Source organism: Pangasianodon hypophthalmus, chromosome 15 (assembly GCF_027358585.1).
Source record: "Pangasianodon hypophthalmus isolate fPanHyp1 chromosome 15, fPanHyp1.pri, whole genome shotgun sequence".
Taxonomy (NCBI): domain Eukaryota; kingdom Metazoa; phylum Chordata; class Actinopteri; order Siluriformes; family Pangasiidae; genus Pangasianodon; species Pangasianodon hypophthalmus.
The window spans coordinates 4265001-4282721 of record NC_069724.1 but is presented as its reverse complement, the minus strand read 5'-3'; the positions used below and the strand labels follow the sequence as shown (position 1 = coordinate 4282721).

At 38.4% G+C, this 17721-nt stretch overlaps 2 protein-coding genes and 2 non-coding genes across 7 annotated transcripts in view; all 4 read right to left on the bottom strand.

Moving 5' to 3' along the window:
* Positions 1 to 846: 846 nt before the first annotated feature.
* Positions 847 to 919, bottom strand: trnav-aac (transfer RNA valine (anticodon AAC)). The gene has a single exon. It is a non-coding gene; the product is annotated as a tRNA-Val (tRNA).
* Positions 920 to 1711: 792 nt separating this feature from the next.
* Positions 1712 to 1784, bottom strand: trnav-cac (transfer RNA valine (anticodon CAC)). Its single transcript has one exon. It is a non-coding gene; the product is annotated as a tRNA-Val (tRNA).
* Positions 1785 to 4311: 2527 nt separating this feature from the next.
* On the bottom strand, positions 4312 to 9661 carry LOC113541699 (heterogeneous nuclear ribonucleoprotein A/B). Of its 4 annotated transcripts, none has more exons than XM_026938823.3 (9): positions 9521 to 9661; positions 8829 to 9041; positions 6565 to 6733; positions 6325 to 6483; positions 6093 to 6224; positions 5724 to 5823; positions 5277 to 5441; positions 5097 to 5182; positions 4312 to 4646 (listed from the first exon to the last, which is right to left on the bottom strand). In XM_026938823.3, the coding sequence occupies exons 2-8, from the start codon at positions 9014 to 9016 to the stop codon at positions 5112 to 5114; spliced, it is 984 nt and encodes a 327-aa protein (XP_026794624.1). In that variant the 5' UTR covers positions 9017 to 9041; positions 9521 to 9661; the 3' UTR covers positions 4312 to 4646; positions 5097 to 5111. The 4 variants fall into 4 exon arrangements, with proteins under 4 accessions (XP_026794624.1, XP_026794623.1, XP_026794626.1 ...); XM_026938822.3 differs by having other exon boundaries at positions 8829 to 9044; positions 9521 to 9644; XM_026938825.3 differs by having other exon boundaries at positions 9509 to 9584.
* Positions 9662 to 12656: 2995 nt separating this feature from the next.
* Positions 12657 to 17721, bottom strand: part of LOC113541718 (guanine nucleotide-binding protein subunit beta-2-like 1) — a 5405-nt gene continuing 340 nt past the window's right edge. The window contains exons 2-8 of the mRNA XM_026938853.3: positions 17135 to 17306; positions 16333 to 16480; positions 15772 to 15867; positions 15315 to 15425; positions 14957 to 15097; positions 12965 to 13075; positions 12657 to 12795 (exon numbers count right to left, since the gene is read on the bottom strand). Of these exons, the coding sequence (XP_026794654.1) occupies positions 12730 to 12795; positions 12965 to 13075; positions 14957 to 15097; positions 15315 to 15425; positions 15772 to 15867; positions 16333 to 16480; positions 17135 to 17306 (845 nt within the window). The 3' untranslated portion in view covers positions 12657 to 12729. The remainder of the gene's footprint in view (positions 12796 to 12964; positions 13076 to 14956; positions 15098 to 15314; positions 15426 to 15771; positions 15868 to 16332; positions 16481 to 17134; positions 17307 to 17721) is intronic.

The following is a 17721-nucleotide window of genomic DNA, read 5'->3' as shown; positions in this document are numbered from 1 at the left end:
GCAAAGGGTGGCTAGCAGTCTGCTGTTTAGTAGATGAGATTTTATGTGATTTACTATTTTGTTTGCACATTTGAGAACACTGTTAAGCTCAGGATCAAGTGCTTTGTCTCCAGATGTCTTTCCAGGCTTCATACTTTCATGGGCAAGCACTTCTGAACAGATTACACATTGGAGATAGTGTACATCATTGACAGCAGAGCCAGTGAATCCATACTTTACAAATTCTTCTTGATATTTCAAATGTTTCCTACTTTGGTCAGATGGGGTCTTACCCTTATGTTTATTAGAGTTCAGGTGACTCAGGCAGACTGTCCACAATTTCCTCAACATTTTTAGATTTGCAAATTACAAATTTCTCCATTTCTGCTGTTGTGGTTTTCACGTGAGCACTGTATGTGATAACTAGCCACAGCAGCCACACAGTGATGTCATATCTTAGAGTCGTGAAATATTATTTAACAATTTTTTAGAACACTCTAATCAGTTCTGTCTTTAAAAACAAGAAAATGTTAACTAAAATAAATATTGAAAAACATTTATTGTAATCAAAAAATATTGAAAGTTTATTTTTCAAATGGTCTTTGCGACCCCCTGAAAATATTTCCTGACCTCTGGAGGGGTCGCGACCCCCCAGTTTGAGAACCACTGTTCTAGCACATTTACATTTACAGCAGAAGATGGGTTCCCCTTTGAGTCATGTTGTCTGAAGGAGTTTTTCATTGCCACCGTCACCTTTGGCTTGTTCATTAGGGATAAATCTTAAGCTAACCGGATTTCTGTAATTCTGCTTTGTGATAATGTTAATTTCTGGACAAGAAAAATCTTCTGCTTGAAATAAATAAAGTATGTTTCCGCCCGGTTTCGAACCGGGGACCTTTCGCGTGTTAGGCGAACGTGATAACCACTACACTACGGAAACTGTATGCAGAGGAGGGACAGTTAATGTTTAGATGACGCTGAGGTCTTTCTTTACGTACTGTTTTCAGTCAACAACTAAAGGTCGGACATTGAGTTTAAAGTGAATTAAAGATCAGACTTGAGAGCGCGTCCTCAGGAAAATGAGTTTGAGATGACTGCAGTTCCTCCAGCAAACGCTAGGTGGAGACACACCTGCAGTTTTAGCACCTGTGGAGTTTATCAAGCCGCATTACGAGTATTGAGCACAGTGCAATAACGAATAAAATATCTTGTGTGTAAATGTTTATCTATTTATTAGCATCAGTGTAACTTTTGAAGTAGGTGGCTGGCTAGATAGAAACATTCTTGCCGGTGTTAAAAAGAGATTTTACTTTTACTTTAACTTTTTCGTTAAAGAGTGGTAAAGACTGTTAGAGTGTTAAAGCGATAAACTCTTTTAACTGTCTAACTTGTGTTGTTATTATTATTATTATTAGTAGTAGTAGTAGCAGCCTCATGGTACATTTTCACTGGCACCTCTTCACTTTTTTGCACACTTGTACAATATCTAAGTGCTTTGTTTACAAGTTTGTTTACACATTTTTTGCTTTATTGTAAACTAGAATAAAGCTGCATCCAGCCATGTGACTGCAGTTCATAAAGTAATAGGCTGTGTGTAAAGAAATAAAACCTCTGGTACTTACAGTATTTTAGAGTTGCATGTAAGCTGGTATTGGATGCATTATTGTCGTAGGTTAGTTATAAGATGTTGTGAATTAATTAATGAAAAATAATATAAAATGTAGTCCTCTTGTGTTTCCGCCCGGTTTCGAACCGGGGACCTTTCGCGTGTGAGGCGAACGTGATAACCACTACACTACGGAAACTGAGCTGCGTGTGGCCTCTGTAGCAACCCACACGTGTTAGTATATAACACACATAACAATTAGTGGGAATGTGGTTTATTAAAGCAGGTAGCTGGTCAGATAAACATATTCTTGCCAGTGTTAAAAAGTTTGTTCAAGAGTGTTAAAGCGTTAAAGATGAATTCTTGTCGTAGGTTAGATATAAGATATAAGATAGGTTAGATATAAGATGATGTGAATTAATAAATCAAATAAATAAATAGATAGATAGATAGATAGATAGATAGATAGATAGATAGATAGCCTCTCCTGTTTCGAACCTTTCGCGTGTAAATTCACATATTTACAATATATATTTTTAATCCATTTATTTCTTTACAGCTGCTTTGTGACAATGTCCCTTGTTAAAAGCGCTATACAAATAAAATTGAATTGAATTGTGAGGGAAGGTGAGAGAAGGTGTTTATTGTAGACTAGAATAAAGCTACATCCATCCATGTGACTGCAGTTCATAAAGTAATAGGCTGTGTGTAAAGAAATAAAACCTCTGGTACCTACAATATTTTAGGGTTGCATGTGAACTAGTATTGGACGAATTCTTGTCGTAGGTTAGTTATAGGATGTTGTAAAGTAATTAATTAAAAGAAAAAGGACCCACGTGTGTTTCCGCCGAACGTGATAACCACTACACTACGGAAACTGAGCTGCTTACAAGCGCTCTAAAAACCCACAGAAAAAAACTTCTCTTCTCATTATCGCCTTAACCGAAGACTTGTAACACAAAGTCTATCGAAAGTTATTATGGTGCAGCTTAGATAAATGGTGCGTTAAATTAATATACAGGGTGCCCCAAGTGTCCATACTCTTAATTTTAACAACTTTTTTTTTTTTTAGCAAAATGTCTTCCAAAACTTTTCATACTTAGTTTACATAAAGAGAGAGAGAGAGAGAGAGAGAGAGAGAGAGAGAGAGATAGATAGATAGATAGATAGATAGTCTTTAAGAATGCCTGAGGAAAGAAGGACGTGTTGAACTCATTCTCATGGCTGGATCGGGAAGCTGTCACAAGGTTGTGATGGACTTTAACAGGAAACATGGCAAGACACACTGTTGTCAAACTGGGAGCCAAAGTTGGGAGGTGTTACATTTTGCTAAAAAAGTGTTAAGTTCCCCTATGTATGGGGACTTTTGGGACACCCTGTACTGTAAAACTATATACTTTAACAAAATTGACTATAATTGTTTGTGCCAACGTATAGGTCCATCTTTAAATATTTTTTATATTTGTAACCACGTTGATGAAACGACACAATGACCTAAAATCTTACTTGATATTTGCAAATTTTCAAACAAGTGTGCAATTTCCATTTATATATGGAATATGTCAATACTGATGGTCAACACCCTAATTTATTGAATTTTATTTTATAGCCCTTTTAATAATAGATGTCAAAGCAGCTTTACACAAATCTAGATGTTCATTAAGATCCAAGCCTGAGGCTACAGTGGTGAGGAAACTTAAGAGGAACCAGACTCAAGAGAACCCATTATTTTCTGGATCACACCAGGCTGTAGGAATTCGCTGCTACAACTAAGTGTGTGGTCTTTACTGTTGGACCATTACTGCTATAGGAACATCCTGAAGAAATGCGCACACAGGGATTTGTGTAATTGCCCTCTTATTATTTGAACATTGAGTACATAAGCATCCTTAGGACTTTCATGAAATTTCATGAAACAGTTAACACACAAAGGATCAGTGTTCCATGCTCCACGCTCCTTGCATGTACTCTGCCAGGTGATGTGACCCAGAATACTTCTTACAAAGCCCACCAATTATAAAATGTTAACTGTGGGAAGTCAGAAAACTACAGTATTAAATATATTGTGCACCAATATAGTTGCCTTGCACACATTATCAGATTCAAGACCAACATCTGACTATTTACATCTCACCATTTTCAGAATCCAAGCATCTGCGATTCAGGTCTCTCCAAACTCGTGCAGATTTTAAATGTGTGACAAGGTGGAAGTTGTATCTAGACTCAAGACGCTTGGACAAATTTTGATGAATAAATCACAGAATGTCCAGCTAACTGGATATAAACACTGTCCTATACAGCAGTGGGCTTAGTGTCCATAAAAGCAATAATAGGAAAAAAAGCAAGTTACCTAAAAACCCACAACATTTAAACATTAGCATTACAAAAATATAGGACAAAAAGATAGACAAATATTAAACAAAAGGTTTATTTCTAAACAATTTATCAATTACACTATAGGAATGAGAGCTCAATAAAGGCAGAAAAGCCACCTCGTTACAGGCATTAAGCTTAATCTTACTGATAACTACCATTTAAAGGCTTACCAATTTAAAAACCCAAAAGTCAAAATGAATAAAAACTGCCAACTGTGGAAAACATGATCCAGATGCTGATATTTTACTAGACAACTCTAAACCAATCACTGCCCTTGCTTCCCCCCTCCCTTACCCTGTGCATGTGAACTGCAGCAACAAAAGAAATGGTAAATCTTGGAAACACCGGAAAAAAATTACTCAAACATTTTATTTCAAAAGCTCTGGCAGCTCACAATCCTCATACGCTGTAAATTCAGTTGACATGTAAAATACAACCATACAATACATTAGATTCAAAAAAGGTACCAAAAAGTACAGTAAAAATTACACTTCCACAACTGGAAATGTGGACAAAGAAAATAAAATAAGAAATAAAAAGTGTGGAACGAGACACAGCGTCCCCATTCATCCGTTGTCCTGTACAAATGGAGCACGAGTCCCATCATACCAAAAAAAGGAGAGAGTCCCATCTTGTATGACCTCTTGTTGCTGTTATGGGTTCTTGGATTGAAAATACTTATGGCCTGAAGAGAGGAAAAGGTGCAGGAATTTTTGAGTGCCAAACAAGGTAGGAAGTAAAAGAGAAAGGACATGCTCCTAAAGAATAAGCAGTAAAGAGCCGAATAAGAGTTCTTTTATTCCAACAGAAAAAGGCACCAAGCATTAAGCAAAGCAGAATATTCTACCGCATTAAAATATTTTTCTACAATTAAATCTTCAACATGCAAACTGAGCAGTCCACCACCACCACCTCAACCCTTATTGATCAAGTAGTGTAGTTCAGATGCACATTTTAGAAACACTAAGATTCAGTGGCTTCCCATAGCCCTTCTAATCTATGGCGGTTAGAATAGTTTTAAACTTTTATAATCCAGCGAATAAAATTGAGTTGCGGGGCATTTTAATGAATTCCAAATAAAGCTAAAAAACTGCCTACGCTTAACCACAGAAAACTTTAAAAAAAATACGCATACCTGCACTACACGTGATCAGTATGGCTTGTAGCTACTCTGGTGGCCTCCACGTCTTGGAGTTTTCCCATAGCTCGTATTGCCCTGGTCTGAAAGACGAGAGAGAGGATCTGAGCACCTCTGTGCAAAGATAAGTGAACCATGGTGATCAGGCAAGCGGAAGCAGACAGCCCGTGCACTTACTGTAGTCATATCCACCACCATAGCCATAGTAGCCAGAAGAATAGTCATAGTTGCCATAACCCCCGTAGCTGCCGTAGCCTTGTTGTCCGCCATAGCCATAGCCCTGATTACCATAGCCCTGGTTCCAGTAATTGCTGTATCCCTGATTCCAATTCTGGTGCTGGCCTGAGAAGGAAATTATCCACAAGGCCAAGTTAACTTATCTTGTTTAAGCATGTTTATAATGTGCACTAAGAAGCACTCAGATTGCACAACCCTTAGTCATACTGCACACAGCAAACATCTACAAGTCCATGCTGAAGAGTGACTAATCTCTGCAGTACAACTCCTTCAGACTCCTTAAGTCAAGGTAAAAACTAACTTAAATTACAGCTAACTCTTAAAAATGTACATTTCAGAATGACCACATGCCAAATAATTCCACACTAACAAAAGGATGTGACTTACCACCACGACCCCCTCTGCCACGACCTCCATAGCCACCACCACGGCCACCATACTGCTGCTGCTGGTAGACCTCCTTAGGCTGGGCAACTTTGATTTCACACTGAAAGGGAAAAGAATAATTAATAATAGTCAAGCAGCTCCATTAACCCAGGGCAGCTCGGGCCAACTGAAACTTTACACCTCCTAAAAGCACACAGACAATCCGTAGACACTCGTAACCAGCGCAACATCAAGGGCACACACATCTCGATACACAAGTGGTTACCTCTACAAACCCTGAGCAGTACAATGTTTAACATGCCATTTTAACATCTACACATGCATCATCATCCACACACACTTAAAAAGCACTTCCTCTTCTTTTATTACCTTGCTTCCGTTAACAGTATGGTATTTCTTTTCTAGGACTTTCTTGACAGGCGACTCCTCCTTATAAGTAATAAAGACAAAACCCCTTCTCTTGCTTGTTTTTGGATCCGTGGGAAGTTCAATAGATTCAATCTAAAAATAAATAAATAAATAAAAATGTTCAATAAAGTATTCAGTATTCAAACACTTGCAGTTGAAATGTGTAGATAAAATTCACTTGGTAAGTATTCACCTCGCCAAAGGCCCCAAAGTATTCCCGAATCTTTTCTTCTGTAGTCTCAGGGTTGAGTCCGCCAACAAATATTTTCTTAACAGGGTCCTTCTTCATCGCCATTGCTTTCTTGGGATCAATCTGTCTTCCATCTAGCCGGTGTTCTTTTTGCTGCAACACCTGCAACACCAGAAAACATTTACAATCTGCCAGGACCTATCCCTAGCAAAAGAATACCCAATTACAGATGTAATAAAATACCTTTTCCACGCTTGCTGCCTCTTTGAAGAGGATGAACCCGAAACCACGCGACCGGCCCGTGTTAGAGTCCATTTTGATGGTACAGTCCGTCACCTCACCGAACTTTGAGAAGTAATCCTTAAGATCTTTTTTGCTCGTGTCCCAGCTAAGCCCGCCAACAAACATTTTGCTGCAATTTATAAAAAAATAAATAAACATTTGTTAGATTATATTAAATTTACTAGGACATGAACAAAATGGGAAAAAAAAAAAAAAAAAAAACACTTAATACAGTGCAATACAGATAATCTTTATATATATTAAAAAAAAAAAAAGTACAGTGTTTTGTTCCAGATTGTTTTCTCAACCTCCCAAATTGGTTTTGATTTCTTGCTTTTAAAAAAAATTCAAAACTGAGATGATGAGGCTGGTCTAGTACAGGGGGGGTGGGAAGATGTCTAAACATGACAGATGTAGAACTTTAGTGTCTCAAGTTATCAGAACATCCATATGATTTTAAAAAACACTGAGTTTCCAGGTCTGGAAATCAGTGTCCTTAAATTAAAAGTTTTCCCGGACCTGCACAAGACAAGTGCAATAAGCTGTAATAAGTTGTACCCGGAAACGCTATACAACGGAGAGATGCAACAAGCCGCAGCAGTGATTGTAGCTCCTGACTAAAAGCAGCACAAGCAGTGTTCATATAAAATTCATATATTTTAAACTTATATCCTGGATTTATATATTTCTGCAAAGCTGCTTTGTGACAATGTCCATTGTTAAAAGCACTATACAAATAAAATTTAATTGTTGCAGAACATAGAAATTTTGTCTCTAGATTTCAGAACATTTTAGACCCATTCAGCAACTTTAAAAACAAAAAAAGCGCTAAGTGAGAAATCTATTGACTTTTTAAGCAGACATTAGTGACTGTATTGAACTTGATACGGATCTCCAGCTCACATCACTGCTGCTGATATACGACTTGAGAGAGCAGGTTCACTCGATTCATCAGCAGTGTGTAATGCCTGACTGTTGTTCTTGTGACCAATCACTGATCGCCACTGTTTGTCCCACTCTTGCACATCTTCCTTCTTCATTTTAAACTCTCTTCTTTGTTACTAATAAAAGCAAGTAACCATTTTCTTCTTGATTACTCACCTGGTTCAACTACTCACTTATCACTGCCTCTTTTGTCTGTGGTCTTCATAGCACATGAAGTGTTTTGCAATCACACAAAAGTTTAGTTTGTGCATGGTGCCATGACCAAAAATGACTTTTTTTTATTAAAAAAAATTAAAATCTATAATATTCTATCCTGATAAAATGATTATATTATATATATTAGAGAGAGAGAGAGAAAATCTTCCTTCATGCACCGTAATTTGTAATCTATGCCAATGATCCTGATGAATACATTAAAATGCAAATCAGTCTTCAAGTGAGTTCTAGCATGTGCTCTAGCGACATTCTTCTTAAGAGTTTAAAGACATTTGACCCCTCTAGCGACTTTTTGAGCGGACATTAATGACTGCCTTGAACTCGATATGGCTTTTCAGCTCAAATCACAGATGCTGTTATACGAGCTGAGAGAACAGGTCCACTCGACACACCATCAGTGTGCAGATGTCTGACTGTTGTGCTTACGACTACTCACTGACCACCGCCGTTTCCCAACGCCCAATCACTGACCACCGCTATGTCCCACTTATTCATTCTCTGTTTAAACTCTTATTGGGGATAGTAGCTACAAAAAGGAAGCAGTCATTTCCTTCTTGACTGCTCACATTTCACAGCTACTCACCATCACCGCTTCTTTTTGTCTGTGTTCTTGATTGAACATGTAGTTTTGTAAATGCATAAAAGTTCAGCTGACCTTTGCTCTGACCATTCTTTCGACCCAAATAAACTCATCTGTTATTTTCTATTCCGCTAAAACTATTCTAGTCTATAGTGAAAAATCTTCCTTCTTCAATTACCCAAATCGGTAATTTGATATGCCAATGATCATTATGAAAAAAATATATATGCAAATTAGTGTATGACGTCTAGAGCGCGCTTTAGCTGCATTCCTGTTAAGAGAGTGAGCAGCACTGAGCAATCAGCTCGCTCAAAACCTCCACAGCATCAGGAGCAGCGATGCTCTGCCGGGCCCATCCCCCATACACACACACACACACACACACACACACACACACACACACACGGCGCTAACAAAGAGCAGCTGAACAAAAGCCGTCAATAAACCAACAGATTATAGCAGCAGCGCGAGTGCCTCGTCTCACCCGGCGTCCTCCTCTCCCTTGCTGGCTTCGATCTGCCCTCCATCCGCTGCTCCGTTCTGAGCCTCGGCCTGAGCGGCGTCTCCTCCCGCCTCGAGCTGTGTGTCCGCGCCCGCCGCTCCGTTCAGCGCCTCCTCTCCGTTTCCGTTCTCCGACGTCTCCATGAACTGCTGCTCGCTGTCGTCGGCCATCGCGACTTATTTTTTTTTCCAAAGCCTGCTTTCAAACGCAGGTTGCATGAAAACATACACAAAAAAAAGGACAAATGTAGTCAGCACGCGCGTCACTGATCTACAATGATAACATGAGCAGCTAACAATTTAAACGACAATACACTTTCACTGAGTGATCGCATAAAGATATACATTTCTAACTAAATGAAGCAGATTAACTTAGAAACATTTTCATACGTCAAACGTAGTAGTATTTCGTCATAAATTAACCTGTGCAACTAATGCATACCACCCGGCTTTACACATTTACAATGGCGCACGTAACTAGCATACGCGGCTAATGCTAATTAGCTCAGCTGAGATGCTACATCTGCGGCCTACACGCTTGCTATAGCAACGCTTTAGAAATACCCGGAAGTCTACTTCAAAATCATGTTTTTTTTAAGTATGTTTGTGCAACATGACAAATCAAACTGTGAGTGACCATAAATAAGACCCCCCAAAAAAGACCTGCCGGCTTACTGTTACAGCTCCGTGAGCCTGCGACTACTGCTCAAGATGGACTCTCGCTCACATCGCCGACTCGTGGCAGCTTTTATATTGCCGGATGGAGACTCGCTGAATAAAACACGTTCCAATTGGACAACCAAAACAAACAACGCGTTGATGGCGCCATCTCATTGGTCAGTGCCGCTGTTGCGTCATCTGTTACACTCTTCATGCGCAATTTTTACGCCAGTTCAAACTAGCACACTGCACAAGATGTTCCAGTCTGAGTCAGACGCAATCACGTTCAACCATTGTATTTATAATAAATCAACTAATGTACTTATAAATAATCTTCACAAGCATCATGATTACTTTTTTTATGCCGTAGTATGTCAAATATTACAATAACACATCAACATTAAAGAAACAGAAATGATCAATAAGTAAACAAAAGCAAATTCTCATAAATGAGATAAATTTGAAACTTTTAAACATATAATCACATCCTTAAATTTTATATCAACATTGTATCCAGTTTTGAATGAAAAATAAATATCATACTTTCCTAAACTTGGCAGTTCTGTGTCACATCGAGATATTTACGAAAATAAATATTATGCAAAAACTGGTATGTATTTTATTAGATGTCAAAAATTATTATCTATTAGATAATAATATATATTTGTATAATAGATATACCAGCCGTGTAAAGGAAACAAATACTTTTCATGATTTAATGTTAGTTAGCTGTCATGAGAACAATTTTTTTGTTGAATCTGCCAGATCCAGATTCATATCTGTTACAGAAACACTGTAACTTGAATTTCAGATTTCAAAATGTTGCTCTAATCATGGTGTACTATAAAAATATATGTATACTATAAACTATATATATACAAAAAATAAATAAATAAATATAAATAAATAAATAAAAATAAAAAATAAAAAAAAAACCCTATTAGAACCCATAACTTAAAATTGTAAGGGGAAGAGAAATAATGTAAACTTACAAACCCTCTGCACACATCATCTTTTAACTATAACAAAAAATACAAACCAATCATACTGAGGTATAATTAAAGTGTATAAAAATAATTATAGGTATAATGAGTATTTAAAAACAAAACAAAACAAAAAAAAAAACAAACACACGTAACATTAATATATTGAGCCTGATCTTTGTATAGCTTTAGGATGCATTCACTCAGTTTTAACTTTAGGACAAGACTGTCCAATACACTGTGTGTGTGTGTGTGTGTGTGTGTGTGCGTGTGTGTGTGTGAGATGACAGTTTTCTGTTAGTATTTGCTGGCACAGTCGCACCTGAAAGTAACTGAGATCATACACGGTGTGTTCTGTTTACAAGAAAAAGATCAGACGATATGTAAACACTGTGCTGCAGCAATAGTAGATTTTCATGAAGATTTAAGTGTCAAACACGTTTTTAAGACAGATAGCTAGTCTTATTATTGCCTTATCTATTATTATGCTTCACTTTGCAAAGCTACGTTTCTAATCTTTCAACCAAAGTCAGATCCTTTTAATTCAAGTCGCTAAAATATTATAAATTACATGCACACATTTTAACTATAGTAGAGTCATCCTTAAATTTTCCAGTGCTTGCTTCCTATTATTTGTTTCTTTCAGGGCCATTAATAGAACTGGTTAATGTATGAAAAATACCACTGCAACAGTTTGGCCAAATTATTTTAAGAACCAGCTAAAAAACATCAGTTAATATTGACCATGTGACAGGCTCTAGTTATTGCATCATAAAATGTAAGTCAGTCATGCTACAATATACAAATGTGGGCCATATGACACCAGTCTACCAGTGAAAGGGGGTGTTTAAAGTTGGCGCATTTACATTTACATATTCGTTGAATCTCAATGTTTTGTTTTTTTGGATAGGAAGAAACAAGTCATGGATCGATATCTTTTTTTTTTTTTGCCACCTTATGACATTTTTGTGAAACTGTCGTGTTAATTAGTATTATTAAATATTTATTATTAAATATGTAATTAAATAATATTTAAAATTAATTTTAATAATATAATATATTATTATATATCATATATACTTATATATTATTATATTATATAACATTTATTATTATTAAATATTATTAAATATATATTATTAAATATGTAAGGAATAAAACAAGACATAGCAAAGTAATCAATATCTGTGGGGTAGGATGTTGTTACCATATCAAAGTTGATATTTTTAACAGCACATCCTGAAGCATTATATCCCATAGCATTTTATCTCCCAAAAATGTTGCTAGATTTTAGACACATGCCGTGATAAACATGGGGACGCTTATTTGATCTATCAAAACAATTGTGCCAGCTCAGTTTAAAAAAATAAATAAAATCAAAATATTATCCGCCTCAAAGACTGCTCTGAGGACTGCATTATGGGAAATTTGCAACCATAAGAATTCGAAAATATAATTACCAGAACACTGAAGAGCGGATTCCTCAGTCAGTAAACTTGAAGCAATTGTCCTTCCATGCAACAAAAAGAACTACATAATGTGTAGTGTATAAAAATCTACAATGTGTGGTGCTTTAAACAAAGAATGAATGAATAATGAGTGAAACAATGCAGCACCAATCACCACCACATTACTTCTACAGCCTGGCTTTTTCAACTTTTATGGCACTTTATATCCACTTTGCGTTAGGTGGTTCTTCACTCAATTGATGGCATAATTGCCAAAATCTTATTTTCCCCTTTAGTTAAACTGTGTTTACATAAACACACTTATCGTCACCAAACGTTATCGTCTGCTGTACTCATTCCATCATACAGGCCATGATGACGTCCAGTAGCCAATAACAAAACAGATGATGTGTTAACAGGATGTGTGGTTGCTGTTGCTTTTTAGGACCAAAAAAAAAAAAAAAAGTTTAAACAGTTACTGCTGTTGTTCTACACATGGTATTTTTACCTTGTCAGTGCAAACTGTATTTCAGCTATCACACAAATCTCAGCCATACCCTAACAGATAAACAATCAAATAAACAACGCCAAGTCACTAGAGACAGCCAGCGTGTGGAAGCAGTCAGATACAGACGAGATGACAGTTAACTTTACCCACATAACATTAGACATTAACATTAAGACAACAGAATAAAAAAAAACACTAAAGATACCAAATGATCCGATTTTTTATTACTTTATTCGTTTTTATCCAAGTTCCATTCTTAGCATTTTGTTCTTGGAATTAAGGTGTCTATCGGGTTCCAATGGTAACCTGCCACACTCTGATGAGGTTGTCAGTGTAGCCAGCGAACAGAGTCTGAGAAAGAACAAATATGAAACGTTATGCTTAATACAGGTGCTCAAGAGCTCACCTGGCTGTATTTACACTTCACATCCAACAGCCCATTGACTGAAAAGACAAGTGGGTCTTACACGCAGGCACGCGCACACACACAGCAAACCCAAAGCAGAGTCTGCTCTCTTACCTGTCCATCAGCAGACCAGGCCAGGGAAGTGCACTGCGGCGGCTCGGCCTTGCTGCTGTTGCTGATCACCTCCTGCCTCAGCTCATCAACAATGATTTTGCCCTCCAGATCCTGCAGAGAAAGCAGCAACACCAACACGGTTCAGAGAGGGAGAGAGACACTTATGAACAATCTCAACAGATAAAGAGCTGGTGATGACAACAGCTGAGCTCATGGAGCATCCTAATAGGCTACATCCTGTACAACACTGGGTGCGTGTCTTCTACACGATAAAGAAAATTATGATGCACGCAAACAGTGATTATAGCACGCCACACGTCATTTCAGTTTACTTGATTGGTCAAAGTGTGAAAATAGTCACTGCAGTGGTTTTGTCACATTTGTTTAAGAAAGAGGGCTGAAAATATTTTTGAAAAGTTGAAAATCTGAGTTAGTACAATATGAAAACAGACCATGTACATTACAGGAACGTTTATGAAACCTTGTTAGGACACCAGTTTTATATAGAGAGTGAGAGCAAGTAGGTTTGGGATAGTAATGGTAGAAATGTTGACATTTCTGTGCCTTTTCTGCTATTTGAGCTTTTTCATGGAATTGTCACATCAATCAACTTATTATTCGATATAGACAAATGCATTCAAAAGTCCAAAAGTGCAGTCAATTCACTGTAAAGTGTTAAATGAAACAGTAACTACACAAACTGATGAAGTCTGACTCTTAACTTACTAAGCACTAAACAGGCTTGGTCTGCAAAACGTTACTGCTCACTGCATCTACTTCAATCACAAAGCTCCAGCCATCTATCAGTAACTGAGAGTAAATAAAAACCGTCACACAGCTACCTTCTCTTAGACCCAGAAGTGAGTCAATCATATATTTAGGTCTAGGTTACTACTCATTTCACTACATGTAAAAATGAAAGGCTTTGGAGCATTGAGCCAACTATAACATTAGTTCTGTCTCCTTTCCGTTCACACCCAATCGCTTTAGTTTGCCATCAGTCTGATGGAGAGGTGCTGACGTCTAAAGAACACTTCCCACCTGTCTGTTCTGTACTTCTCCAGCTAAGCCTGTAAGATTTTTCTGTTGTGTTACAATGCAACTCAATAAGGACCATTATATCTAAAGGCTTCACGTGTGTTCAAGGATCTGCTACTCTTGCACTTTCGTCTCTTGGGACACACTGATTCACACACCAAACACACCTGATCCAGCTCATCAGCTAATTTTGCAGTTCTTCACAAATCAAGCCAAGAGCACTAGGACCAGGGAAGCCCCATTACTGTTCAGATTAGTGAGGCCCTCAGCTTGGAACTGTGAAACATTGTTTTAGACTATTCTTGTTGACTCACTGGGTTTCCTCCACGGTCATGAGCTTTCTCCTGTGGCGTTCATATCATACTACGCCACTAAATTTGCATATGCTCATTTCTTTTCTGATGTTTCGATCTCCTTATGACATGTCCAGTCTACCTAGACAGGGGTCTCCTCCCAGGTGTTTTCTACCATCTTTCCTTTGCACATGATTACATTAAGAACCTAAATTATTAATGCATGAAAGTATTATGTAAAATACATAATTACTGTCCAATTTAACTTCAGTTCAAGATGTTCCGATTAAAACCACGACAAATACATGCCATGAATTTGGCTTAGCAGCAGCAGAAAAAAAGAAATGAAATAAGGATAAGGTCTATTGAGGACAGATGTTTCAAACGTGACTTTGATCACCAGCCTGCACGAGTGCTCTCTCTCAAACTCCAACAGCCAAACGAATAAAGACCCTCAACATCTGACAAAGGCTATGTTTCAGTTTAACTGAAAATAACTGTCCACATGCATTAGTGTTAGACTCTTCCTGCGATACATCAGCACACTGCACTACTCAAAGCAGCAAGTATGAGAAACTTAGCGCTAACAAAATGCTAAGTGCTTTGTATAAAATTCTCAGAACAACCATTAAGTGAAAACGAAGTAGAAAAATGGCAATACCCAGATCTTGATGGAGGGGCCGGTGGCTGCACAGAGCCAGTATCTGTTAGGGCTGAAGCAGAGAGCGTTGATGGTGTCACCACCATCCAGAGTGTACAGGTGCTTCCCTTCATTCAGATCCCACAGCATGGCCTGCCCGTCCTGCACGATGAGAACGAGACAAGGACACAAACGATCAGCGCAAATCCATGACATACAAGAGCATATTATTCTGAATCAATATAACCAAATAACGGGATGGCAAAGCTGACTGCTTTCAAACACCTTCATAATCATAGGACAAATCAGGCTCGGTGCTGATGACTTACAGTCCTTTAACACAAGTCAGTTCTTATCCGTGGTTAAATGGTGGCGTTACCTTTCCACCAGAAGCGCAAAGGGAGCCATCAGGGGAGACGGTGACCGTGTTCAGGAAGCCAGTGTGACCAATGTGGTTGGTCTTCAGCTTGCAGTTGGCCAGATTCCACACCTGAGGACCATTACAAAAAAATAAGATGCCAGAAATACTGCCATTTAAATGCATTTTATAACAAGTTTCAGCCAATAAGTTTCAGCCTGTTGTCCTTTCTCAAAATCTACCATGGCTGCATGAATTGTCAATTACTTTCCAATCAGTGAGAGAAACCTGATCTGGAACAACTAATCAGAATGAAACCAAATTAACAGTGGTTTGTTAGAGAGCTCATTAGCGTTCATGAGTGATAAAAGCCAACAGTGTAATAAAGTTTGACAAATGACACATTGTACAATTTTGAGGGTTACACAATCATCTTACATGAAAAATATATGTTCAAAGTTACAATACGTGAGCTCACCTTAACCAGCTTGTCCCAGCCGCAGGAGACAATGATGGGGTTGCTGCTGTTGGGTGAGAAGCGCACGCAGGACACCCACTCAGTGTGGCCCTCATCCTGTGAACGAACACACACACACACACACACTTTTAGAGTGCCGAGCGATCCATCAGAGTACACTTCAGGCATGTCCTGTCCTCTCCATAATGCTGCACACCTAATAACCAACCAAAATATTACTAGGGCAAAATGGTGGAAGGGGGCGGGGCTTGAAGAGCGTGTCAGTTAATATTGGAGTACTCAAAACGCCTACACAGTGGTCAGTCTTTCCAGATTCAAGTTGATTGGCTTATCTGCTGTTTTTATAAAAGGGTAAAAAGAGACGACTGCATTTTTTGGCGTATTTTTGAGAGATAATTCGGAGTACCAGCGTACTCCAACGTTAAAAAGCAGCACTACTAAGCAAAATGTATGGAGCTTGGAAGATCTAGTAGGAACATTTATTCAAAGACAAAAATAAAAATCTACACCTCTGGTCTAATTATTCAGATTTTACAAGTTATAGAGATGAGCAAGTCTCACCTGGATGGTGTATTTGCAGACACCCAGAGTGTTCCACAGCTTAATGGTCTTGTCCCGAGAGCCAGACACGATCTGGCGGTTATCAGCAGAGAAGGCGACGCTCAGCACGTCCTTGGTGTGTCCAACAAAGCGACGGGTTGTGCTTCCCCTAGGAAAAGGGATACAGGAGTATGAACAGGGGTACGTCCTAAATCACTAACAGATCAAAGCTTAGGAATGCTATACCAGAGTTATCTGCTCAGCCAACAACCACACTGACTTAAAGCAACTTTAAAGTTCAGCAAACATTAAATTTACTCCAAATTTAAAGAAGCTTATAGCCACCTGTTACACATTGTACTAACGGCAGGCATAAATCATGCAACTGCCTCACACCATTATAGATGTACTCAATTTTTAGAAAACTGCTCATGTGGACACGCAAGTGTGTGATGATTTATGCCTGAAGATGCTAAACTGAAGCCTACAAGATTCCTTTACATTAATGTCATAGCTCCAGCGGCAAACTAAAGAAGCTTAGTCACCAAACATGACCTTCCGATCAGTGAGTTCAATCCCCAGCACAGCCAAGCTGCCGCTGTTGGGTCCTTGAGCAAGGCCCTTAACCGTCAACTGCTCAGAAGTATAAATGAGATAAATGTAAGTCGCTTTGGATAAGGGTGTCTGCCAAATGCCGTAAATTTAACGTAAATGTCTTGGGTAACTGACTACATCTGGGGTAAAATAACTGGTGGTGAGTTAAGTCAGAGAGAGACTGAAAGCTGTCAGACTTTGTGTCGGGTGTTTCCTCTCTCTGACTCACGTGGTGAGATCCCAGAGACGAAGGGTGCCGTCCCACGACCCGGACAGAGCAAACTGGCCGTCCGAGGAGATGACCACATCGCTGACGAAGTGCGAGTGGCCACGCAGAGCGCGCTGCGGGACGCCGTAGTTAGTCTCGTCACGGGTCAGCTTCCACATGATGATGGTCTTATCTGCAGGAAAAATTTCGGGAAAAAAAGTATTATTTTCCTTTTAAAGAAAATAAGCGCAAAGCGCAAACCATTTTAGACATGGCAGTCATATGGAGGTGGAAAAGTGCTCCCTAAATTACAGCAAATTACAAATAAATGAATGAAAAACAGGTTTGTGCTTGTAGTAAGGTTGTAAGATAAGGCTCATTTTAATGATTCAGAAAGATTTTAAGGAATATAAAATACTGCACTGTGAACCTGACATGCTTAACATTATACTCAACAGTGTTTAAAAAAACAGGAGAATGAAGGGAGCTTGAAATTTATATCCTTTTATATACATAGTGCTAAACCCGTTAGCTTAAAAACACACCTAGACAGTTTCCTGGCAATAATAAATGAAATATAATAAACATTTACAGGTCTTAAGGTTTGT

Coding starts and splice junctions, on each gene's coding strand:
- LOC113541699 (XM_026938823.3), bottom strand. CDS start 9,016: ATGGCCGACGACAGCGAGCAGCAGTTCATGGAGACGTCGGAGAACGGA. Junction 6,734..8,828: donor AAGGGAGAGGAGGACGCCGG/GTGAGACGAGGC, acceptor TATAAATTGCAG/CAAAATGTTTGTTGGCGGGC. Junction 5,824..6,092: donor ATACTGTTAACGGAAGCAAG/GTAATAAAAGAA, acceptor TTTCCCTTTCAG/TGTGAAATCAAAGTTGCCCA.